This window comes from Styela clava, chromosome 8, assembly GCF_964204865.1.
Source record: "Styela clava chromosome 8, kaStyClav1.hap1.2, whole genome shotgun sequence".
In the NCBI taxonomy this organism is placed as follows: domain Eukaryota; kingdom Metazoa; phylum Chordata; class Ascidiacea; order Stolidobranchia; family Styelidae; genus Styela; species Styela clava.
The window spans coordinates 6857868-6885867 of record NC_135257.1 but is presented as its reverse complement, the minus strand read 5'-3'; the positions used below and the strand labels follow the sequence as shown (position 1 = coordinate 6885867).

Here is a 28000-nt window from a genome sequence, read left to right as displayed (position 1 = left end):
ATGGTAATATTAATTGTTCGTTCTTTATTGTTTATCCAGCTTTGTGTATTGCACAATACAACTCCCCTGGGAGTTCACCATTATTAATCTGTATAGATAGAAGTATGTTAATTACATGAAATGTAAACCCAAAGTGGATTATTTTTCCATGCCTACAGAAATAACATGGACAGACCGCTGTCCAAACCTGCTCAGCCTGAAAGAACAAAAGGAAGTACATTGTTGCCAGCAAAATATGGTGCAAAATGGCTTGAACCAGCAAAAGTGAATACAAGTAGGAAAAGTAATGTTTCGACAGAACTATCACAATCGTTACCCATAAATAATAAGGGTGATGATGTTCATCGCAGGATTGTCAGTGTTTATTCAAAGCGAACTTGGCCTCCAAAGCCAATATATAAAACTCATAAAAGCATTGATGAAGGTCGAAACACAAATGAAAGACTATATTTAAGTGGTGATGAGGATGTATCATTACAAGCAAACAGAAACGGAGAAACTGAAACGGCAAAGAGCAATCCAAATTCACAGTTTTATGTACATTTTCAGGAGCCAAGTCCTTATCGACCTGTCATTTCTGCAAGAAAAGCAAAACCGACACCAACTCCTAGACCCAAACCCTTGATTCATGATTCATCATCTATAGAAAGTTTAAAAAGTTCTGGATATTCTAGCTTTGATATTCCTCAACCTTATGTGAAGCCAAAACCTTTTAACAAAAACATAAGAGCTGAAATAACACTTTCTAATATAAGACCTCAAAGCGAAAACAGTTTTTTTGACATGGTGAAAGAACACGATATAAAGAAAAACAATGATCAACGTAGCCCTGCATCGAAATCAGTAGCTAAAGTTCTTGGTCATGGATTGGATAGTACCAATATAGCACAACCACTGAAGCAAGCAAATTCAGATCAAAGTTTCAAGAGTAACAAAACGGATGAAGTTCAAGGTATTTATTTATGGCCTCTTGTGCAGTTACTGATTTCTATTTTTGATGTCTTTTCATTTTCTAATATTAATGCACAAGATTTATATGTACGGTAGTCTGGAGATTGATGTACGTAACTTGAATGGAAGCTGCCATCTCTGTCTTCTACCATATGTCGACAAGCACCATTCTGCCGTGAATAGATGATCTATATTGCAGATTCTCACCCTTCATTACCATGTTTACCCTTGACAAATTTCAAAAGTAAAATTTATCCTCTCGACTGTGTGAAGTAAGAAAAATGAAATGAAAAAAAGAGACTATGCTCTTCGTAGCGGGAACATAATAAACATCAATTGCGTAAAAGAGCAATTCACAATCTTCTATCTGATCAACAGACGCATCTGGCCATGTAGTTTCTTGCTTGATAATTTACTTCTGATGCATTTAAAATTTGTTAACATTCAAGGACTGAATTTATTCCCGGTTGAGAACCCATGATCTACCGGTATATTCATTTTGTCAAATCAACAGAGCATTCATGTGTCAATGTCAATCATTTTAATACTTTATTACTTTTAGAACAATGTGCTGCTTTGAAGTGCTGGTCCCTAGAAAAAGATAGACCAAGGCAGTCTTTTGCACATCACGATTGGCAAAGTATGATTTTTTCTTTTGCTGAAGTTTTGCTCGCCACAGAAACACTGAAGAGAAAAAATGAAACAACTGGAGCAAGCAAGGCTGCTGCAATGAGTGGTGGGTTGATATGATTCCTGCTCATATATATTATACAATTGTGTTAATGATATAGGCCTATATATCTCAAAAAAGTTTGCATCATAAAAAATCATTGTTCATTATTAAAGACTCTTCTGCCTCTCTGGTATCTCTAACCCAGTACTTTTCAACCTTTTTACTGGAGCGAAACCCCTGTGAGGAACCTCTGTACAACAAGTTAATCGTCTTTTTTTGTCTGTATTGTATAAACTATAAATATATATTTATAAAAACAAACAAATAAGAAAAATAAAATAAGGACCTTTGAAGTGCAGGTAATAATAGTGACGAATCTAATAGGTATTAAATTATATTCAAACAATATACATATAACGATATATGCTCTCAAATTTGAATGGGAACTTGCTGAACCCCTGGGCTGGGCTTTCGAAACCCTGGTTGAAAAGTACTGTTCTAACCTTTACTTGTTCTGATTTTCACTTCACATTTCAGAGTTAAATTCAATATTTGACGCAATATGCCATTATTTAGTGCAGGCGTTTTTTAATAAAAAATTGAATTGTATATAAATTGAATCAATAATCGGTTTTATATATATTGTGAAAAAACCTTTGCCTCTATGTTAAAGTTTGCTATATGACTCAATTGATTGTTAATGAAATGTTAAGTACCAAACTAAACCATTGAACTAGGTTCATGTTAATGAAAGTTAGTTCACTATAAATCACTGAACAAGTTGAATGATGACTGATAGGTCAAATTCTCTTTTTAGCTCGGATGCACAGTAATGAAAACACACCGGCAGGAAGTTTGGAAGATTTACAGGAATTAAAATTATCTGGAAGTACAGAGGATATAAGAACAAATGATGTGTTGGAATGGTAGGTCATGATGGTTCATGTTCTGTGAATGATAATGACTGAATGAAAGTCAGTGAGCTGATTTTTCATTGAAACTGGCGCAGAAGTCATATTTTTAAAATCCCCTGAGTCAGAGTTGAAATTGTGAATTCTCTGGAGTCAAAGTTGAAGTACAGACTGTCAATGGTGATAAAATATGTCAACACTTCCTAATAAAAATCGAAAAGCATCAATTTTACTAGGAGTATTTATTAACAGTCTATTTAAGACTTGCATATGCCAATGTTTTCGTTTTTAAAATTTTATTTTCCTGGAGATTGACCAGGGGTCAGGGGTTGACATCGGTTGGATTATTAACATTGTAGTTATGTGTATTTTGAAAGTGAAATAAACTATTATTTGTCTTATTTCCATAGGTGCCCATTTTTCTGCAATGAGATAGGAGGGGAGACAGAAGGTGAAATGTTTTCATCAGATATTTCGCAACTATCTACATGTTCACAAACACCTGCGGTTTCTGTGCAACTTTTACTACCAGAAAATAGTTCACACTCGATCACAAACAGTCCAACTACGGCTAGAATGCTTCTCATTAATAACAAAGGTGTATCAGTCATGGAAAAAATAGGGATCGATGATGATAAACAATTGAACGCTGTTGGATTTGTTCAGGAATATTTAGATGGTGGTGCATTATATTACAAGAAGCATTTTTTTCAGCAAGGTAAGAAATGATATCTGTGTTATTGTATGTAATACCACAAACAATGCCAATAAAGTGGTTGAAAGCATAGTTTATCCTAGTTTACCTTGATATTTTCAATTTTTTACAAAAGGTCTCGATTCAAAATTATTTGTAAGATGTATTAAATTCTATGATTCTTCATGATGCCAGAAAACGAGATATTTATTATTTATCTACAAAAAATTGGTATTAATAACAGATGATCACCAATATGCATAAAATTTCAAATTTACAGCATTGATTAGTGGCTGTGTGACTTCTAAGCTTTTTGCTCTCCAATCAAGCAACAGTCATAAAACTAGATTTATATTGTAAAAAATCTAGTGTGAGAGAAGCAAAAAGTCAACTCAATTCTTGAAATAGACTGAAGGAACAAAATAGAAAGGGAATTTACGGATGCTGAGAACACACTATGAATAATGTCATACTCTTTAGAATCGTGTTGATGATAAGAACATTAATTTTTTAATTTCAAATTTCTATAAAATAATTTTCAGAAAGCCCTTAATTCAGTATTTAGTATTTGATTCAATATTCACCAGGACTATATTTGAATTTCAATCTCACATCAACCATTTTTACGTGATAATAAGTTTTGGTTATTACTTAAATGTTGGAAGCTTTATTTTTATTGAAGAATTCAAATAATCACTTGATCTTAGCTGTAACTAATGGAGGATGATTCCCTGGTGTACAATTCATAATGATCATAATATGAGCAGCTCAATTCACCTCTTGCAAAATTCATGTCTCATAAATAATGCATGAAATTAAATAGTTTGAGGTGACAGATGTTCCCCCATTTCTCTAGTAGGCTCCATTTTTCAGTAAAATTATCCATTTTTGCTTTCAAAATCTATAATTGGTCAAGTATAGATAAAATAAATGAGCCTTTATTCGCCATCGTCTTAATATGCTCAAATTATTTCTGCGTAGATCATTTCAACTTTTTTGGTATCGATGATAAATATGGTCCAGTTGCAATCAGTATCAAGCGGGAAAAACTAAGAGAAGCAAACGCTAACATTAAAGATAATGCTTGGAATTATAGAGTTATTGTTCGTGCATCAGAAGTAAGTTAAAAATATTTAATATTTCTTGTGTACTGTTACAAATCAAATGAAAAATTTTATGGACACTTGGAAGTCTTTAATTTCGAATAGCGTTTATAATGAAATAGAAGGGATTACAGATCTTGATTCTGAATCTTTTCAAAGTATTTTTCATATTCATGTATTTTTCAGCTTTCCAGCCATGCTATACTATACAATGTAGTGTTGTGTTATTTATATTTTTGAATATGTAATTGTATCATATGTGAAATTTCAGTAAAATATAGAGCATTATGCAGTCAAGCACATTGATAAACTTATTATGATCTAATAGTAGGCTATGTCTAATCTAACTGTTTTTTCTAATCTGTTATTTCTTTCACTACTCAATCTTTGTACAATTTTACAGCTTTGTACTTTACGGGGATCCATTCTTGAAGACGTTCTCATATCTCAACATTACTCAACTACAAGAGCTTTAAAACCTCGTGATGTTTTAGAATATGTCTGCCCTGAGATTAATTTTGATTGTTTAAAATCTGCATCATCTACTGAAGCTGTACAAAAACAACTAATGAAAGTTGATGAGCAGAATGTAAGTTTGTTAGGTATGGTTGTGTATTCAATACAGGTTCCACTTATTCTATAATTCAATATATTTATGTCTATCTATATTGTTAAAATCTGCTTCATATTTCATTTAGCTTAGGATGTTTATTAAATAAGGCCTTGGATTATAGGTATTTTTAATCGAAAATTTAATAATCTTTATCGGCTTGTTTTATATACCGGTAACTAATAAACTTATTCTAAATAAATTACATCGCAATCGCATCAATTTTTACCCCTACATTTTTTCAACGTCCAAACTCAGTATCGCATTTCACTAATTTGGTATTGTGAATACACATACCATCTTATTATTTAAAGATTTTTCAAAAGTGAAAGTTAAAAGTTTGGTTAAATTTTGCATATTACGGTATATTTCTTTTCTACATACGATGTTACTTTAAAATTTTAATATTTCAAATTTACGTACAAATATTTGAGTCGACAAGTCCTGCAGACAGAGATAGCTAGATTGGACTTTATATTTAATTTGAAAGTTCCCTTTTTTCTCATTATCTGTATTACTTACAAACTTTATTTTATTTTATCAGGTTGCAAACAGTTATAAAATAGGTATAATGTATTGTAAGAAAGGCCAAACAACAGAAGAAGAAATGTATAATAACGAACATGGAAGTCCCGGATTCGAAGAATTTCTGGATTTACTCGGAGATAAAGTTCAATTGAAAGGATTTGATAAATTCCGAGGAGGCCTTGATGTCAAAAGTATGTAACTTTTTATTCATGTATGTTGATTTTGTAATTAAGCAATGTTTTAAGAACCATCTATCTACATTGAACTATAATCAAATGGATATTAGTGCAACAGCATTGCTTCATTATATAATATTCCAGTAATATCAGTGTCATAATCCGAATAGACCATAAAGTGTTAAATTTTACAAAACATAGGTGACATGTTATATATCTTTTTTGAATGGAAATACCTTTACATTTTGTAGCCTATGAATTAAATTTACTGGACATTTATAATAGCGTCTTATTTTTAGTGGAGTAGCCTATAAAATATATTAGAAATAGATTCGCATATTTAGCAATCATCAGGCTTCTGGCATAAAATATGCAAAATGCAAGATTTAAATTTTTGAAAATATTCTTATTTCAAGATAATTTATGAAATATAGTGTTTGGTGTAATTCTTAGTTTCATATAAGGTTATGCGATTCCATTCTAATTGTTCGAATCAAAGTATTTTTAATCAAATCGAATCAAAGTATTGCTGACTTTGTTGTTATTCATATGCCTGTCCCCAAATGTCATTTTTTTTATAGTCATATTGTTTAGACTCATTATGTATTTCCAGAATAGCTACAATCTTTAATTTCTATGGTTCAATTCTGAGTTGTGAAATGTAGCCTCAAGGGTGATATAATCACTTAGAAATTTGATTTGATAACCTCAGAATATTCCCTTGAGTATGACATGCTCTCACACGCTATTGTGGTTTGGAGCAGATCATGTCTTGTTCTATTATAATATAGGCCTATATACTGGTATAGCATTCAAGTTCAATATTATATACTATGGTATCAATTTTGACAATTTTTTTTCATGTTCTTATAGCTAATTCCACCGGGAAAGAATCCTATTTCACAACCTTTCAAGGGATTGAGATTATGTTTCATGTAACAACTCTTCTGCCTTATACTACCAATAATGTACAACAGGTATTGATTGATCTACATAATTCTAGTATTGAAATTTTTTGTATTAATATTCACTTGAATTTATGATGTCATGGTTATTGATTTCAGCTTCACATAAAGTACTCTTCAATAAAGTGAATTTTTGATATGTTTAGTGGATATGAACACACATAACTTGGCTTGGCACTATTATAATGATCATTATTTAAGGATTTTGTAAATCTTATAACAGCATTTCCGGTATCGTGCTGTTTCATCCATAAATTTATTTAAGAATATAATGTATCATCGATTCTACATTAGGATCTTTCAGTTAGTCTTGTAGAAGGGAATTTGACTTTATATCATTGAATTATATACAATTTTATCATAAGAAAAATGGTATAGCCATATTGTTGCGAAATAAATATATTTATTTTTAAAAATGTTTCGAATCAGCATAAACTTCAATTTTTATTCAGCTTCGATCAATCTGCTGGATTGTCAAATGGGTTGTAATCATTACTTTATAAGGCTAATAACAATCTGAAATTTTTGTTTTCTTTTTACTACAGTTACTTCGCAAACGTCATATTGGAAATGATATTGTAACAATCGTTTTTCAAGAGCCTGATTCCCCTCCATTCAGTGCTCAAAATATTCGTTCTCATTTTCAACATTTATTTGTAGTTATTCGTGTCCATCAACCTTGCTCCAGTAGGACATCATACAGGTATGGATGGGCGTAGCTAATTGATTTTAATTATACAATTTGGCTTCAAATATCTATTTGATGTGAGTATTATCAACAAATTGATTTTCCAGACTAATTACAATTTGTTCTGAATTCTGAGAAGTAAAATTTGAGGGCAAATATAAATACTATTCAATTTATTCATACAAACTGTTTTGGATGTTTATTTATATATTGAAGCATATTTCTTGTGTTTGTTAAAAATTAAAATTTGAATGATAGACAAAGACTTGGCTTCAGCATTTAACTTTTCATTCAGTTTTATTTTGATTCGAATATTTTATCACATTGTTTTGTCATCATTTATCTGTGTGTAAAAATCTGGATGCATAACTAGCTGTGGTCATTTCCTCATTTACAACATATTATAGTAATGAATGCATGGATTACTATGAAAGATCCTGGTTGCAACCACGCACTGCATTATTGTCTTTGTTGAATTTTTAGAATTGCAGTCACCCGATCTCAAGATATTCCTGCATTCGGACCCCTCATTCCTAAGGATGCACTGTTTCCTAAGTCAGAAACATTTAGAGAATTTTTATTGACAAAGTTACTGAATGGTGAAAGAGCTGCTAGGAGTGCAGGCAAATTTAAGGTATGATATATGTTCATTTTTGAAGACTTCACAAATTCATGGAAGTTTTGTTTCAAGCTGGGACGTTTCACCAGCGTTTGGACTTTGGCTACCAGAACGATTTTTTATATGCTTTACCATTTCAAAATTTTTGATGCATATTTTGGAAGTGTTTTTGCGAGTTCGTACTTACAAAATGATTCAAAATATTTTATCACATGCAGTTCGAAAGTACTGATAGTTCATTTTTAGAATAGTATACTGCAACTTTTATTGGACTAAATTTTGATTACTGCAACTAAACTAAATACCTTGAAAAAAAAAGTCCATTAAATTATTTGATTCATACCTAACTTTCAGAAACATAACTAAAAACTGACAAATTGCTAACAAAACCACAAAATCAAGATAATATTTACAACTTTGCCTGGAAATTGGTCTGAAAAAAGGGAGTGTCTGAGCGCCCAAAATTTTTGATGTTATGCCATCTTTGACATCTTGCTGATCAGCCAGTATTACAGAAATTGCTGGACGATCCATCCATTGATTGACATAAATACAATAAAATCCAACCGTGAAATGCTTATTATCCAAGCATTCTGACTTCTGAGGGGCCAAATTGATCTTCTCTGATTATTAAACATAATATTTTGTTTGCCAAACATCAAAATGTTAACAATTGAATATCAGGTCCAGATTTAACAGTCCATTGTTCATTGCTATTTCCATCGTCAAGCTGGACGAAATATTTGAGACGGGAGACTTTCTGCTAAACCAGAAATATCCATTCAAATCATGTAGTTCCTCATATCAGCATATTTTCCAGATCTTTTTGTAGTTACGTTGGGAAGCGCCAAAAAATATCTTAAGAAATAACAAGCATTTTTAATCTCAGGCAATGTCGATGAACACAAGGCAAGAATATCTTCGGGATCTTGCATTGAATCACACGTCACAAACTGGTTTGGAAGCAAGTCAAAAGTTCACCAGATTTTCACTGACTGCTGCATCGAGAAGAGTGATTGATAGAGATAAATCGAAAAACAAGTTATTGCCTGAAGAAAGCTCATTAGGATCACTCGTTTGGCACGTTATACTACAGGACTGCACGTATGTAAAGTCTTTGAATATTTCCAAAATTGCAATGTTTGAATTAGTTTTCTCAAGTCTATGATAGAATAAATTTGAATTGAATTAATTAGCAAAATTTGGGTGACTTATTGGGCCAGTAGGATTCGTTGGAATTCTGGAAATGAATAGAAGTCTTCTAGCGATTTCAATCATCTTATAGTACTGAAAATTTGAAACTGATTGGTGCATTAGTTGCAGATTGCAGTCGCAGATTAGTTGCAGTTTTTTATAATAACAACCACAACAATAACAATTTGGCACTTTGTGTGCAATTCTTTATTTGATAAACATCAGTGACTTGTTGGTTTGCCAGTCTAGTTCTGTCATTGAATTGGTTAGCAATTTAAGATTAGATGGTTTTGGGATAGGTTGTACATATCTGGAAAGTGGTAGTTTGAACTGCCTTATAACAATATAGGATTCAAATTTGCAATTCCTGTACAATAAGCTATGAATTGATTATATTTTTGATTATCAAAATGTATTCAATATTAATATTTACAAATGATAAGTTTGTATATTCAGGTGTAAGTATTAAATTCGAAAATTAATCTTGATAAGATAGAATTAATGATTTTGTTGATTTTATGAATCCTTTTAGTCTGAATATGGTAAAATTTTGACTTCTTGTTTTGTATAGCAAAAATGACCCTGGTTTTTTCTGATGAGTTAATGTGTGGGTGTGATTGCTCTGTCAAGTAGTATGTTTGATGTTTGTTGGTTGTGACTATACAGGGAAGTTTGAATCATGTTCAAACAATGGAGGCTTCACATCACAATCAATCACTTTATGGCTTCGGATGATTCACTGTTATTTTATCCATAATGATGAGAGATCATTTTATATTGTACTTTTGATCAAAAAATTTTAATACAATTTTCAATTGAATGAACAATGGTGGTTACTGGTTATAATTATTTTTGCTGTGGTTTCAAAAACTGTTTTTGACTCGTTTATTTTTACCAACTTTTTGCAGAAATGCAGTAAATTTTTCATTGTCTAATTTACATATTAAACTGTTTTAAAATTCCACTCTCTGTGCTAGCAATATTTGAGATAGCTTTCCCATAGATCGCTCATACAAGAATCTGATCCAAACCTGAACATTATAATAGATAGTCAAATTTGTACCTGCGACAGTCCTAACACCATCAAAATATATTTCAAAGCTATATTGATCTGAATAAGTGAATGAAAGCATATAAAAGGCAAAAGTTTTAGAAAAACATTTTCAATTTGAGCATTCTGAGTAAAATGGTGGTTTCAATCGCTGTTAGTACATTAGACTCATCTCTTAAATTATATTTTATTTCTTAAACAAAAACACCGTTATTTACAGCACTGAAGGTGTCCAATGCATGCTTGGTATTAGTGATTATATGTTTCTGCTCATTCGAAAATCAACAAATCGAGTGATATTTAGTATTCCATGCCAAGCAATCATAGGATGGGCGGAATTTTCAAATGATACTCTTCATGTATATTTTGGTCGTGGGGAAAGAATCGCAATTAGAGCTTCTTCTTGTTCAGCTTGTGATTGGAAACGAGAAGTTAAAATAAGGTGGGTAACTTCATCTTCCAGTGTTTCGTTTCTTAGGATTTTATCATACAGGAAGAATTTAATTCGAGTAATCAAGGTTCTTTATTTACAGCAAAATTATGAAATATACGGAATTTTACATCGCAAAATATGACAGAAATCATGATTTGGCTGTGGAATTGCTTAATTAACAAAAAAATATCTTGATTTTTGAAAATATCTTTCACAAAGTTAGAACAAATAACCCCTTTAATCATCTATACTAATTGCTTATTAAGATTGTTTTAAATTGAAAGGAATACAAAATTTGAAATTTGTGTTCAAACAAACCTTATATGAAGTATTCACAATTTGTAGTATATTGAGAGGACATATATTCTTGGAAAATTTAGCGGGGAAAAAGCTTTTTAGGTCTTAATAAAGGATTCGGCTGATTATACTAAATTTCCCACATTTCAGTCCAGATTTCAGGACATGACCGACACGTTCGATTGTTATATTTTTCTGCTTTAGAAATTCAAGTTTTTAATATAATAAGGTTTTCCGCAAAATCTGTTGCCAGAATGTTTAAATATAACAATGAATTATGTACACTTTTAAATACTTTCATAATAAATTGGAATTATGTATCTGTATGTATAACAGTTAATAACAGAAATTATAGTTTCTTAAATGAAAATTTTTCAAATAAAAGAATATGAGGCAAAATAAATATTCATTTTTGACAGCATCAGCGTTAATTAACTATAGTTTAACATATTTTAATAATGATTTATCCCAGGTTGCAAACATTCAGTATTGGTTGTGAAACAAAGACCAAGACATTGAGAAGAAATGCTCGTGGTCAGCTCGGCTTTCATATCAATTATGAAGGAATAGTAATGGATGTTGAAGCTAATGGTTATGCCAGTCATGTTGGCGTCACACAAGGAAGCAGACTGGTCGAGGTTTGTCCCTCAATGATATTGTATAAAGTGAACTTGACCCGATTATCTTGTTTTTACCTGCTTATCTGCGACGTTATTTCAACTTAATACTGGTAATCTATTATTCTGAACGTGTATAACAAATTTTTTAGAATATGGAATATTATATTTAAAATTGAATCATTTCCAACAAAAAACGCATAAAAACGATGCTTATTTCATGAGTGTAAATTTTAAAATACAAGGAGTTAACAGAGATTTAATCTATTCTCTATCTTTATAGTTTTCAGAAATTGAGGCCTCTGAATCTGGGGGTTGGAGCATCCCTCCCCTCTTTTGAAATATGAAAAAAAGCTTTTTTTGTGTCATACATAGCAAGCAATTTTTGTAGCTTGAAACATGTTTAGATCCTCGATTTTCATTCGGCCAAACTCGCTAGCTATTTCAGTCTAAGTTGGAAATTCAAAATTTCAGTACCGCTCCCCTTTGAAAATTTCTGCCTACACCCTTGTTTTTAATTATACTGTAAGACTTTTGCTCAAAAGGATAATTTTTTCGAATAAACAATTCTTATTCATTTCTAAAATCAAGAATTTAAAATATCTAATATATTTTTGATGTATTCAAATATTCTATTATTTTTCTACATACTTGATGATGGGTACATATACTGCCCTAGTTATTTTACAACTTTTTCTCAACAAATAGTAATTTTAAAACATCAGGTATATATGGTTTTTCCTTGTATTTCTATCCAGTTGTGTAACATCTAAATTATTATTCGTTTCAGATTTGTAAAGTTTTAGTTGTCACAATGACTCATGATGAAATGTTAGATTTGTTGCGAACATCTGACGTCGTTACTGTAATTATGATTTTACCACTTGAAGATGGAACACCTAGAAGGTATTTCGTTTATTATTACTTATCGATCTTAAGATCGGTAAGTATGTTGATAGGTATTTATCTGTCTGTTTGTCTGTATGTTAGATGCACGCGATATCTCACGAAAGCGAGGTTGAATCTGCTCCAAATTTTGCATGTGCATTCAACATAGCTCGAATCAGAAGCCTATTGATTTTGGATGGATTATGTCTTATAATTAGCGAGTTATTAATTAATTAGTGATGGGACACACGGTGTCACTATGGAGTAAGACCACTGTTTTGGGGGATCCCCTAACCTTCGATCGATAAGTCTTCGGTTTCTAACCGATATTCTAGTTTTACTTGTTAAATAAAATTTTTGTGAACAATACCTAAATTTTACTACTCATTCATACTATGTTTTCTGAAGAAATGAACGCTCTGAGTACCTGAAAAGCAAATCAAAATTAAAAGTGTATACTTTTGAGACACCCTGCATTATTGTGCAATGATGCGAGCAAGGCTTGAAATTGTGTTTTAGGTTTTTAAATATCATGCATGTTTAAACTATAAGTATTTGCTGCCAATTCAGGATTTCTGTTCTTAATGTGTTGCTGGCATCAATTTGAATAATTAATTGTCTATGGAAATGAGTACAAGCACAACAACTTAATATAAATGCAAGCAAGAATGGAATGGGTGAATTAATGGATTGTCAATGCTTCAGAAGTGTACTGCTTCCTTTAAATTATGACAAATTTGTTTTTATACAATTGATAGTGAAAAGCTGTATTATTGAGATATGCCTAATAGCAAAAATAAATTTCAATATTTCGCCTTTTTTATTCTTATTTCCCTAAATTTTCTTTATTCGATTCCAATTATATCATTAGTCAAACAATTTTCCTATTTTCATTGTTACAGATGTAGCAAAAGTTTGTATCATGTTTCTCCTGTATTAAAAATGATTGAGATTAATTCGGAAGCAAGTTATGAATCATCTGGTGAAGACAACGTTATTCATTCACGAAGTAGAAGTGACCCTTCGACAACATCAAGAACTGCCAGGCACAATAAATCATTAGAAGATATTACCCAAGTTCTTGCCCAAAAGTGAGTATGCCTTTTTACTTTTTAGACATTTAAATATCTGTTGGAATTGTATTGTTTCATAATATCAAATAGTGAAATTTTAATACACAGCGACATATGATTATGATGATCACATTTATTTCCTTTGATGTGTTAGTGATTTCATTTTCATATTATTAATGTAGAATTTCTTGTAATTACTGAATTAAGTTGGGGTATGAAGAGTCACTTTGCCCAAGGGTATGATTGTGTTGAACAAAAGCGCACCGCTCCAATACAGTGGCTTTTAATCGTGTTCCGCAGCACCCCAGAGTTCCTCCAATACAGTCCAGTGGTTTCACAACTTTCTATTCAAATCTATATTATTAATATATGTGTATTGTTTAAATATAACCAAATACCATTAGGTTACCCACTATCATTAAACTTGCTGCAGTTTAAAAATCATTTAATTTTACCAGTAATAATGTGGTTTGCTTTTATATTATATGTGTATATATATATTTATAGTTTATACAATTCATACAATAAAAAACAGCTCATCTATTGCATAGGGGTTCCTCGTGTTTCCGAAATGTCTCATTGGGGTTCAGCTCTACTAAACAGGTTGAAAACCACTGTTCTAATATATGAACAACAAGGTTAAATGTCGTAAAAGTTTTGGTTGGATTGGTTCTCAATGGCTAACTGAAAACCGCTTGAAATACTATCTCTTGAATATATTTATAAAGTATTGATCACATTAATATTGCTTTTAATTCTTATTTTAGCCTGAGTTTGAAGCTGAATGTACAAAGTGCAAGAGATTGGAATCATGGTATGAAAATGAATTGAATTATTTATCTAAGACATTTGATATATGATAAAACTATTTTAGTGTTTTTAAATGAGATTGATTCGATGGCGTCAAAATTTTGTGTTAGGAGTGATACATAGGAATGTTTGAATCGTAATTTTTCTCTTCATGCCATATCATCATGAAGTTCATTAAATCAGAATTCTGTTATTGGATAGATCTTGCCTAGTTATTACTTTTATGAAATTCACCAATCAGCTAAATGATAATTCATTTCTGTTAGGATATGATTTATTGCATAAATCAACATGGAAATAGAATAAAGAATTAAGTTATTTATTACAAAATAAATTTACCGTAAATATAGTGTTCTTTGTGAACTTTGCATTCTACGATATAATGTATTACATTGCATATCTGATAATAATAATCTGATAATTTCATTTTGATGATGGTATTCTATGTTTTAGCTTCATCTGCCTCCAACAGTGCTGCCTCTACACCTACTACTAATCCACTTAATTTTAAACATAAAGCAAAACAATCATCAACTACAGAACAAATTTTACCTCATGTGAGTGGCATGTTCATTGAAAATTGGTAATGTGCTCGTTAGGTGGACTTTGCCAAGAATTTGGATCAAAGAACTGGAGCAGTGGTTCTCAACCTTTTTCCTTTCGTGGCCCATTTTCACTGCGCAAAAATTTTATGGCCCATTAACTTTTTTATGGAAGGGAAAAACTCAAGAAAAGCTAAAAACTATGTCTGCAATGATGACATTTCCACTGTAATAATTAGAATGAAAATCACCTCTTCTGTAGCAAAAAACAGCATCATTCATTGCCACTACAATCAATATTTAATTATGGTGGCAGAAATGAAACTGAATTTATTAATAACTCAAGCAATTTAAATAGGTTTGTGGCCCACCTGGAAGTGTTGCTGTAGCCCAGCAGCTGGCCATGGCCCACTGGTTGAGAACCGGTAAACTAGGGGTTTTAAATCACATGGGAGTAGGATGACTTGACTCTTGATGTTGCAGTATAAATAAATAATCACTGGAAAGTGGCGACTTTATCTAATTATACACATACATATGGAATGGATTGAATCTGATATTTAACACAATGTAATTATTTCATTTTACAGACTCGTTATCGTCCTCGTTTTTACAATCGTGGTGAATATGAAGAAGATAAAACAATGCCAATTTCTTCCAATTCTAATCATTTTACTACTATTCCATTGAAAAAGAGCAAAGGTATTTTGCATATCTCATCAATTATATCTTGAAACATATTTCATCCTCCCACTGAGTGGAGTCTGGAAAGACTCGCAATGAGAAAACGAAAACGTACAGTCGAATCTCGACTTGAATCAAAAAAATATGTTGACCTGACTCCTTCTTGAAGGAAATATGGACGCCTGATGCAAACCATCTAAAAATCGAATGTTGATGATCAATGCTCTTTCCTATTTTATTTTTTTAAAATAGACTGTTGAGAATGCTTGGTGAAATTTATTTTTTTAAGTTTTGCAAAAAACTTTTGACTGCGGTTATCACAATTGAAAACTTGTAATTCCCATTTGTGGTTTCTTGGCCAGAAAATATGTCTGAGACCCTGTAAATAGTAATTCAAACTATACAGAGTGCTACTTTTTTAGTATTACTCAATTGGACTATCGTTGAATGTAAAAATTAAAAGCAGTCAATAATAATATATTCAGAACTTAATGCTTAAAATTATTTTTCAGACAAAGGTTTATTTGGAAGTGGTGGTATGAAACATAGCACATCAACGGAAAGTGGTTTGAATTTGAGTTCATATGAATATGAAAACTATGAAAAGAATAATGAATCAAGGTAGTAACTGTTGTCTGATGTAAAAAATCATAGTATTGTGTTATTGAAATCGCTGGAGTACACTCAAATTGAGTGAGTTCTGTTAAAAAAAATAGTGTGCTAGAAACATGTTAGCAGCTGAAAATACATTTGACAAAACATACGCAAAGCATCAAGAATCTTTTGGAAAAGACCTGCTAAATAGGTGCAATATTTTATCTTGTTAACTAGAAATTTGGTAAAAAATATGATTATTATATGTAGGGATGCCACTTTTGGATTTACGAATCGGATCGATTCGAATCGCATCTTTTCCGAATCGATTCGAATCAGATTTACGCGATTCGGAAAAAGAGAGCGATTTCCCGAAGAAAAAAAAATGAACGTTTGTTAATCGCTTTCGGCGACGTTAAAACTGCCTAATGCGTTTATGCGGCAGTCCAAATAACATCAAATTACGGGACGGAAATAATGAAAATGAAATTTTCGTGATTGACTTTATTACTTATCTGCCGTCATTTGTTTCAAGTTCGGCACAACACACTCTTTTACGCATCACTCGAGATGATGTGTGGCATAATTTCCATCAAACTGCGAGTTCAGTTTTCCACTAAATAGCCTAAGTTTCTATTATGCGCAAATTTAAATAGATCGTATACCTAAAATTTCGTGACAATTTTGATAAAAGTTTTCAACAGCACACCTGCTCTGCGACCAAGTTATTGTACGCCCTGGCATGATTGGATAAAGAATCAGTTACCGACGTCTAGATAATACTTAATTTTGATTCAAATTTAATTCAAACTTTGTTCTGAGTGAAATATCTCGCGTACATTTGAAGAGAACTATAACTGAATGAGTTCACCGGCCGGCAATGTTAATTGACAATCATGTTTCTCATCCTAAAATATATATTTATTTTTTTTTGCGTTTGTCAGGCCTTCCACTCGCGTGGCGGGCGGTAAACAAAATGAGAGGAACATAACATACGTTTCTTTGTCCAGCTGTTACATTAAGAGAAATGTAATCTTTTCTTTTAATTTTGTTAGCGCGATACAAGCGGGAATAAAACATTTCGGATTATTTCTAGCAAATGTCATAACGGACAGGTGGGAGTAAATAATACTTGAGGAATGGCAACTTGTGCACTGTTTTACATCAACACGTGCCAGAATTCATACCAGACCAAGCATACTGTGCAAATGTCGTCTTGCATTAGCCCCAGCGACTATGTTTGATCGAGAAAAAGCGCCGACCAATTATCGCTCGTCAGCACGGCGTCCATTATGCACACTCGGACTTTCTGAATTACGAAATTAAACGTAATCCACGATACTAATGAAGCCCGAGATAGCCAATAACGCTGTTAGCCAACAAATAATATTGTCTCAAATATTTATAGAAATTTTTGTTTGCAATCGTAGTCGGGTGAACGATTGTTTTTCTCGAAATTAATGTAATTTAATCGTGGTTAATTTTATCGTCTTCAATCATATTCTTGCAAGCGTTTCCCATTTATAGTAATTGAGATGCAATTAGAATGTTTTTGTCCTATTACCCTATGCTGGTAGCATAAATATAAAATATTGTACTAAAATTTTAAAGATAAAGAATCGGTATTAACGCCGGCCCTAGTTCAATATAACAAGAAGTGAATGGTGTGAGACTAGGGAAAGCAGTGCTGTTACTGTGTTTATGACATAACAGTACAACTGTTCCCTGCTTATTTTCTCATAAGAATTCCATCAAATTGCCTCAGTCCTGATACAAGTATAATACATTAATAACTCAGTATTATAAGACTCGCAGATAATTAGTTGCAACTGCAAGTTTTTCATCAATGCATTTATTGGTGATATCTATGACCTACATCTTTTTTATCATGATGGAAATAAGTGTGGCTTTTTCACTGAAAAACCCTTATCATCCTTGCTATATAGCGTATTCCATTTTCAAGTTTTTCTCTTCCAGATTTGAGCTTTTTTGTGACTTTGAGCAAACATACGCATGCAATAAAAAAAAGCTTAATGGAATCAGATTCGGAAAGATTCGATTCGAAAACTTTTGATTCGAGATTCGATTCGAAAAAAAATGTATCCAGAAGTGGCAACCCTAATTATATGACAATATATGATAATGAATAAAGTAGTGTTCATGTGTGCTATGATATAGTCGAAGTCAAGTTTATTTTTTCCATCCAGTAAAAAATAACATATAAAATTAAGAAAAAAAAAGTTGCGGGGAATCAAAATTGGTTATCGAGCAGCGACACCAAATCTGAACACATATTGTGTAATATCATTGTTTTCAACAATCATGAATTTATTATTTTTGTTTTATTTGCAGAACATCAAGGCCACAAAATTTTCAAGGTTCTTTCCAATGTGAGTATGCTATTCTTGTTAGGATCAAACTTGTTTTCATTCAAATTTAATCATTCCTTATTCAAAATATTATGTTTTTATTCGCAGCTGCTTCAGCATCCAATACTCCTGCAACAACTCCCACAACGAAAGTTAATATTTTTCCAAATCGATTTTCAATGAAACCTGCCAGTATCGATAATAATAAACAGGTACTTTTGGTTTGTAGTAATTGAGATAGAGTATTACATGTCATATTCAAACTGCAGAATTTAAATGGGGGGTTGGCTCAGTCTTATACTGATTTTTTCCATGTTGGAAATTAAATAAAACATTGGAGAATTCTTTAGTCTTATTCAGATTAAAGAAATCCCTTATTTGGTGAAGTTTGCATTTTTGCATGTCATATTATTAGGGATGGGCAATGTAGAATAATTTACTATTCTAGAATATTCTAGAATAGTTAAATCGAATCCAGAATACCGAATCCTATTCTATTTTCATACTTATTCAAATAGAGGGAATTTTCCTGATTGCTGGATTTAGATGTCAAAAATTGTAAATGTATTACTATAAATGTATTATTTATTTGGAAATGTCCTTAACATTGTATTTGATTTGATACTAAACAGGCATTTCCCAGGACAATGAAATCTAAGAATATTACAATATTTTTGCTTTCAATTGTTCCAAATGTATGTAATCTCTAAATACTTATATGCTAAATTACGCTTCAAACACTTTAATAGTAAGCGGTTAAATACAAAAATAGATATGAAACGGCATTAAATCATTATTAATGTTATAGAGTGTCGAGTGTACTAAAACACACCCCCTGAGAATTAATTAGATGCAGGACCAGCGTGTGGCCACTGCAACCTATGCGACCGGTGTAAAATATTAAATTTAACCACTATCAATTAAAATCAACCTATTATTCTGTGCGATCAAGACGTGCAAAACAAGGTTCCCGTAAACGCGATTTCGTAGTTAGTTATTAGTTAACATCATCTAATGACAAATTCAATTTCTATTATTATCGTTACATATCATTATCTACCCAGACTTGGCCCTACTCAAACTCAATACGTAACTATTTTCGCCAGATGTGGCATCTTTTTTTTAAGTTTATCGGCGAATAAAATTACTACAGACACTCGATCAAACGTGCGTCTATCTTGAACGATAAAAACGGACCGAAATATATGTAATCTTTTGGGAGTGAAACTTAAATGCGACAGATCGTCGTGATATGCGATATAACTTTGTATTTCGGGAACTGGTGTAATAAAAGTAATAAAATTATTTCAAAATAATATTTGATTTAAATTAATCGCAAGTAATGTCATAACATTTTACGCCTGGCTTTTGATTTACATGCATCATTTTCTGGGGAAAACTCGCCGATCGCGGAAAATCATTTACAGTAATGTAAAATGAAGCAAGGCACGCCTGTAAACAATTGAAGATTGTTGCAATCACATTATCGAAATATCGCCAGTAAGTCGCACAAATAATTATTATTATTAAACCCTCGCTAGATAGCAAAGCAGGAAAACGCAAAAAATGGTGCAATAACGAGTCTTCGTCGTAAGGTGCACTTCACGACTTCTTGTCCAGAATACGCCGATTGAGATTACTGTGTTTGATGTTTACCGATTTTACGGGTTCTTTGCGATTAGGCAAGTTTAATTAAACGAGAGAAATTTCCACGCGAGAAAGAACTCGCGCGTCTTTAATTGATAAATTAGAAATCCGAAATACAAAAATTGACGCCCGGCGAAAACGCAAAAATGGTGCAATAACGAGTCTTCGCCATGAGATGTACTTCGCCGACTTCCTGTCCAGAAAACGCCGATTGAGATTACAGTGTTTGAAGTTTACCGATTTTACGGGTTCTTTCCGAGCAGACGCAAGTCTAGTTAAACAAGAGAGATTTCCACGCGAGAAAAACGCTCGTCTTTAATCGATATTTAGAAACCCGAAATGCAAAAATCGACGCATGGCGCCGGAGAGGCGGAAACCGAATCCTGTTATCGGATCCTGTTGGATTCGAATACTTTGGGATTCGAATCCTCCGGATTCGGTATTCTATATTGCCCATCCCTACATATTATAATTTATGTGTAACTTTATGGCACTTTATTTATTTAGTATGTATGAAGATTTCCCCATAAAATAAAACGATTTGAAATTTTTTTTATAAAACAAAATCGAGAACACTAAACTATTGATATCCCTACCATCAGGTAGGAATCATTGCTGTGGGATGAGAGCCAAATCGAACTCAAAACTCCAGGCTAATAAAAATAAATCTTTTGACTAAATTTTGACTCTGTACTCGGAAAAAAAATAGATTTTGACCTTGAAAACATTGGCATATGGTAGACTTCTTTAATTGTCTGTTGTAAATGTTTAGTCCACTTTATTTCTATTTATATTTCTGTCTGAAACCTTGACTTGGAATTACCACCATTAGAAATCTTGACTTTATCCACGAGAATTTTAAAATTCTACTTCTACTCCGAATTGTATCACAAATCTCTAAATTTTCAGCATCTTCTGAGGCCAAAGCCGTACAGACCACTACAAAGAGATCCTATTGTTTCAAGTATTCCAACTCCTAATAATCATATTGCAACATCATCACAGAAGACAAGAGGTATACCATAATCCAATTTCTTATTCAGTGCTCTATTTTTTGATTGGTAAAAATTTTTATCAAAATATAAGAATGATAGTCATAGTTATAGTCACAAACAATAGCAATCTACTGTTGTATTTATGTCAAGGTTAATTTAATATAAAGTCACAATCATAGTACTATTGATTCAGCTTACCTGAAACAACCAAAAAAATGATCATCTTATATTGACATTTTTATGCAAGAATTACTACCATTATGTATTTCCTAATTAAATTTGAATTTCATATATTTCAATGCGAATTGTAGCAAGATGAATTTGAATTTTTATAATTTTATTTTATAGAGAGATATCCAGGCAGAACACAGATGTTACATAGTACATCTACTGAAAGTGGACAGGATTCAAATACAAACATGGCTGATATTGATGGGAAGAAATCAACAACAACACCCAGGTATTGACACCTTAAGAGCATTGTTTCCCTATATGGATCGTTAACCAGTGATAGACGATACCGGCATTCTTGCTTATAGTTTGATCATTTTATACGCAGCGGTTCCCAACCAGGGGGTCCATGGGCACCCAAGGAGGCAACAGAGTAGTTGTAGGGAGGCCTAAATGCTGGGTGCAAACTGATTTCACTTTACAAGAAAACCCCTTGTTCTGACTGGTTTCATTGCTTAATAAGGTTATTTCACAGAGTGTTTTCACTTTGTTGAGCATGAATTGTTTGAACATAATGGATTTTGAAATCTGCCAATGAAAATACCACTGGCATGATGAACAGGGGGCCATGAGCACTAAAACCTTCGAGAGGGGCCCACAAACTATAAAAGGTTGGGAACCACTGGTTTATAATGTCTGTATAAATAAATGGATAATGATCCTACAACATGCAAATACAAGTAAAAATCCCTCCACTAAAACAATTAAACTCTAGTCTTGAGAGGAATTCATACCCAGTTGGGAAACCCCACCATAGATGAGTAAGCTTAAAGTTGATCGGCTGTTGACTGAGCCACCTCGAATGGTGTGGAATCCAGCAGACCTCTTTCATGTGATTATCCATATTCTGCAGAAACTACAATCCCTTTAAAATACTAACAGTGGATTGTAATTTCTTAGTTCCTTCTTAAAAATATCATATTTTTTTTATCGATTTGAGGCGTCAATATATGTGAGTATATCATTTGGAGTGATTGCTATCAGGCTTATTCATAGTAATAACATTTTCTTGTACAAAAAATAATGATTTTAACGTACAAAGTATTTTGCAGGAGGAAAAAGCACAGTTTTCCTGTTAAATCATCTAACAATGAGAGTAATTATGAATCGAAGCAAATACAAGATCATGTAAGTCCTTATTTTGTCTTTAATCTGTTATATTTACAAATAATAGATGAATGGTTAATGAAGATTCTTATTCTCCGCCAGCATCGCTATCCATATCATTATCATCATCACGATTGTCGATTTTAATAAATGGGGGACACTTTTTATCTAGTATTCCTAGGCCGTCTTTGCATATTGTGTTGGCAAGTTCATGGATCATTCAACTATGTTGATTTACATTTGCAGCGTAATTTTATTAGCTTCTGTTCTCAGTTTAATATCACTATCATAAAATCAAAAAGATTCCACAATGTTTATTTGCTATAGCCTGATTATATATTACTTATGATGCCTTTTTGTTGTATTATGTGCCATGCATTTTTACCTTATCTAACATTTGTCTTCTGTTTGTAGTCATCTGCTGCACGTCACCACAGAAGATATGTTGGTAGTCCCCAGATTGCAAGAAGAAAACCAAAGCCCCAGATCCACAAGTAAATCATTTAAACTTGCATGATATCTTTATGCATTTTGCACTTTTTTGAGTTGAATTTTTGTTTTATTTCACTCGCTACACTGCTAGAATAAAACAAATAATCTTCTGAAAAAATTGGATCACAACTATTTATGAAAATTTAATCTACTTGAAATAGTAAAGTTAACTGTAAGGAAATCTTCACTCTGTGATGTGTATTGCTTTATATTATTTCTAATATTCACCTTGGGGGAAAGGAAAGATGGCCTAATCATATAGTGAACCATACCCACTCGTCCCGTTACCAGTCTGGTTTGAGAATAGTTAACCAGTTATTTGTTTCAAAAATACACTATGAATTACATATTATAAAGGAAAAATTTCTGAAAAATTCCAAAGTCCTGAAATTTCAAATCGTTTTAATCATTTCAAGAAATCTATGCATTATCAATGACCCCAACTACCTATTATGAAAGGAATTTCATGATTTTCTTCTGTTTCTTGACTACATAATGTTATTTATGCATTATGCACGTCACAAATCACGAATTTGCTTTTGAATAAACGAAACACAAATAATATGCTTTAAAATGCTCTGCATGCTATCTCATTGACATTGTGCCAGAATACTAGGCATGATTTACCATTACCATATATTGCTTAAACGTAGTAATATTGCGGCCCAATATTATTACTGCATTTCTTCAAACTAAACAGAAAATTAACGAGAGCAATGTCAGATGAGAGTATCTGCGGCATTGTACAGAATACGAGGTTTGTTATGTTTACTCTACTAAATAACAAAGTTAATGATTATTTATGAATTTACAAATAGTGCCATAGAATCCAAAAATAATATTTTGAATAATGGTCCCATTATTCAAATGATTCATTCTTTGTGCGAAATACTTCTGGCATTAAAATGTATATTAACATATTTTCTTGATTGAGTAGTACATGCCCACCACCTCATTCTGGGTATATTAATTTGGTGGTCAATGCTAAACCAGTAAGATTCTGGACCTTTCAAAAGTTAATAGCGTCTTAAATATCATTGGCTGCTTATATAGAGGCGTATTTGAAGAGAAGGCGTGAAAAGTTGGTCAAAATTCAATAGTAGATACAAACCATTCTCAAATGTTCCCCAAATTTGGTTGAGTGTTGAATTCTACCGGAAATAGTTACAGCACCTTCTGCGTCAAATTTTCTGAAAATGTTGTCACATTTTTCCACCATTTTTGCGGTGTATTCTATATTTCATGTCCACAACCTCTATGGTTCACTGGAATTCATTTTTATTTTATTTCATCTCACATTTTTCTTGCTGTGACTATCACAAGTTTTTTATTCATTGCTTATTAAATAAATATAAACCATGATATATCTATAAAGTATTTATTGGTTTTTCATTGTTTGCAGTAATATAATATTCGCTGTATAAAACGAATAACAACAAGTAATATGCAACTAAATATATATACGATATATTTTATATTTGCTACTAGCTTGTGATGCACAAGTGCATGATTGATGAACATTAACTTGTTCGAATAATCTTGTTAGGCTTCTTTTTTATCATTGTTTTTTTTATCTATAGTTGGAGAAATGATGACATGGAAATGCGAAATCATGATAGTGGTAAGTGGATCATGTTCTTCATTTACAACTGTTGATAGAGCTTGCTATTAGAGTACTTGATTGCATTGGATCTTTGATGAAGTATCTTGTAGGATAGGATTTTTCTCAACATCTCAACATATGGCATACCATGCTCCTATCTCGTCCGGTTACCAGTCCATGTCTGGTATGCTAATAGTTTGTCAGTTAAAGGTTTCAAATGCATGGACTTGATGGTAAAAGTTGTCGTAACCAACCAGCAGTCACATGGGCTGCTTACGGCGATAAGGCATCGAACAATCCTCTCGTACATACTTATCCCCCACAGCTTTTGAATATTCGAACCCACGCAGACTAATTAGAGCGATGCTATCATAATCCTAAGGCTTAGCCAACTGCCGATCAAAAATAAACCTTGGGAAATTGCAAAATTATAGAATAGATACAACAGAAACATCTGGAATATTATTGTCTGGTGGTTTTCATTGCAAAAAAATTACCATTACAATGTTATTTGGAAGGATCATTAATTATGTAAAAAATACATTGTCAGGGGAAATATAAGATTACATTGCTGGTTCAATATATTTATTATTAGATCCTGTTATTCTATTCATTATTTCATTCCTTGTATAATACTTTGTAGTATTGGCCACTCAGGGAAGATCAGAATGGTTTAGTATAAATATCATCTTTTCTGTTTTAAAAGTTACTCTTATGTTCTAGCTTTCAATTCAACTGAACCAAACCTAGCTGACAGTTGGGATCGTTCCACGTTCAGGCCTGTCAACAGTACCGAAGGTGAGTTTCTTACTGATTATCAGTATATCATTCAATTTTACAGATTGGAGTATTTCAGCATAGACCTGTATGGCCAGTTTACATTATGCTTAATCTAGGTGGAATTGCTTCTCTCGTTGCAATGACGAAAATGTAGCGCAAGCAGTCATTTTTGGATTGGCAACTTGTTCTGATCCCTTCCAGCATGTATTATCAAAAATTAAAAAAGTCATTCTGAAAAAAACAAGGAAAACTAAATCTTGCATATTATGGTAGAAATAACTTGAAAAATTTTGTTTACTTTTCTAGATTGGCTACAACCTGCTGCTGATTCTCCATCGCAAGATGAAGTTTATCACTCGTGTGCTAGTGATTATTCTGTAAGTTTTGCAATTGTATCTAGATTAAAGTAATTTCACAAAACATGTCTAGGGTAGAGTGTGGCGAATCATATTGACTTAACTTCTCAATCCTTAATGGGATATGCTTAAGTTTAGGACTTTACAATTAGAGTCGCAACAAAATTTATTTTACTAGATCAGATTTGCACAGTTCACGGTTGTTGAAAATAAATCTGTGGCTGCTGGTTTGTGTATAAGGCGCACAATAAGCACAGGGCAAGAATATTTATGACTGTATAAGTAATTAATTAGTTACCTGAAACTTAGGTAAATATTGGTCTCGTTGACGAACATGCCTATGTTCGTAACTTTTTGTGATATCTTGTCTTAATCCCATCCAGATGTTACAAAAAAGTATTCGTTAATCAAGCATAACTCATAATAGCATCTCAATCTCACTAGCGGTCATACTTCTTTACGAAATCATAACAAGGTCGTCTATAAAAAAGGTTGTACACCTCTGTACAAAATTAACAGAATTAGTATAGAGTTGAGTAGCCATATTCTCCATTTCAAATTCCAGATTTCTTAGAACTCTGGTTTTAAGATTTGAAACATTTTCTCATGTACAGTCCCACTTGTGCTTCATTTTATTTATATATGTACAGTACAGTCTATTTATACAGTCAAACTAATGAACTATGAAAGCATTTTATTGCTTTACATAGTAATTTTTTTTTTACGACCTTGTTTTTATACAGGACGATGGCCTTACTATGGAGGCTACTGCTGATCCGAGGTCTGCAGCATCTATATCACCTATTTTACCAGATGCTGGAGGTTCAGAGGACAGTTATGAACCAATATCTCGTATATCAACGGAATCCGATGCCGATTTAAGATTAAGGAAAATTGAAGATGCATTGAAATCATTACAAAATCAACTTGCCAGAGTAGGTTTTTATGAAAATTCTATCAATTGTTTTTATTATTTAAGCCTGACGTGTATCCAGGCGATATGAATCTGAAATACTTGGAACATAAAATCTTGCCGCAAGCTAAACAAAAGTTCATTTTGATTAAATGCTGTTTGTGTTTACAGTTTTTAGCTTGGTCTTGAACAATTAGAATTGTTAGAGCAAGTGCAAGTTTCTGAATAAAATTTGATATGGTTTATTTTAGTTTTTAATAGACCTGGGCAGAAATCTATACTATACACTCGAGTCGCGGGTCATCTGAGTCTAGTCAATTGCTGAGTTGAGTCTCACTGGTGGTTAGTTGATGATGAGCGACTCAAGTCACTTTGAATCTCTTTGAGTTCAACTCAAGTCGAGGCAGTGACTTGAGCTTCCCCAACACTGATATTTAAGCACATAAATTGCAAATAATTATATCTTTTTCATCTATACTATATAAAATATGTTGCTTCTTCGAAAAAAATATTTTCAGTGCCAATTTCGAGTCATTTTTAAAACAATTCGCTACTGTTTTTTTTAGGAACAAAGGTCAAAACGTCGAATTTTAAAAGAAGTCGAAAGGTTGAGGAGAGATAACGAGAGACTTCAGCAACAAACATCGACGGAATCACATAACAGTAAAAGAGACATGACATATACTTGATTGATTGTATTTTTATTTTCTTTTGTCTGCAGTATTACACATAGCATCATAGGATGACACCCATCTCGTTATTCAATTTTTATATATTCACCTTCTCCATGCTCAACATGTTATGTTTTTTTTTTCCTTTTTAAAGTTGTAACCAAGTTTCTTTTAAATGTCAAGTGAATTTAACAAGCCTTGTTCTTATTTTCCTTTACTTCTAAATATTTTTCTGAAGTTTCATTATGTTACTTAAAATTGAAAATTCTATACCATTGAAAGCAAAAATCAACGACAAATCAATATTTTTTTCATTTTTACTGAGCCCATGCATTCTCAATAAAATGTTGTCAATAGCCTTTTTTTTAAAAAACTTTGCTAGCTGATCAGTTACCCTACAAAATAAAGTTTAAAAATTTTTTTTTATTATTCGTTATTCTTTGAAACATCCTCACAGATTCCCTTCATGGTGCTCTGTATTTTTAGTTTCAAGATTTATGACATGTCAATATACCATTTGTATTATTTACGACAGCTCGTATCTGTGTATTTCAACGATTAAGTATCTGTAATTTTATCTTCTCATTTTTTATTATTATTAATATTAACATATTTACTACTCATCTTCTCACTTGCAAAACGTTTTTCTACTTCTGTATTTATTTTGGCATTTTACAAAATTAAAAATATTGTATTGGGATTGTTGAAAATATTTTAAACATTGGTAGCTCAGGA

At 32.2% G+C, this 28000-nt stretch overlaps 1 protein-coding gene across 2 annotated transcripts; it reads left to right on the top strand.

Moving 5' to 3' along the window:
* Positions 1-15: 15 nt before the first annotated feature.
* LOC120345494 (uncharacterized) lies at positions 16-27965 on the top strand. 2 transcript variants are annotated; one of them, XM_039414955.2, is made up of 31 exons: positions 16-952; positions 1514-1687; positions 2442-2550; positions 2946-3253; positions 4211-4347; positions 4736-4921; positions 5487-5661; positions 6520-6623; positions 7157-7314; positions 7783-7933; positions 8808-9022; positions 10384-10605; positions 11366-11531; positions 12301-12416; positions 13301-13489; positions 14239-14285; positions 14735-14838; positions 15414-15525; positions 16020-16128; positions 18454-18491; positions 18579-18682; positions 21027-21132; positions 21461-21572; positions 22396-22471; positions 22865-22944; positions 23643-23699; positions 24523-24563; positions 25269-25343; positions 25632-25702; positions 26425-26616; positions 27161-27965. In XM_039414955.2, the coding sequence occupies exons 1-31, from the start codon at positions 166-168 to the stop codon at positions 27281-27283; spliced, it is 4644 nt and encodes a 1547-aa protein (XP_039270889.2). In that variant the 5' UTR covers positions 16-165; the 3' UTR covers positions 27284-27965. The 2 variants fall into 2 exon arrangements, with proteins under 2 accessions (XP_039270889.2, XP_039270890.2); XM_039414956.2 differs by lacking the exon at positions 23643-23699 and having other exon boundaries at positions 18-952.
* The last annotated feature ends 35 nt before the right edge of the window (positions 27966-28000 follow it).

Bases quoted from the DNA above. Each gene is read 5' to 3' on its own strand.
- LOC120345494 (XM_039414955.2), top strand. From the start codon at position 166: ATGGACAGACCGCTGTCCAAACCTGCTCAGCCTGAAAGAACAAAAGGA. The intron at 14,839-15,413 runs GTGAGTGGCATG...TTCATTTTACAG, and splicing joins CAGAACAAATTTTACCTCAT to ACTCGTTATCGTCCTCGTTT. The intron at 18,492-18,578 runs GTGAGTATGCTA...TTTTATTCGCAG, and splicing joins TTTTCAAGGTTCTTTCCAAT to CTGCTTCAGCATCCAATACT.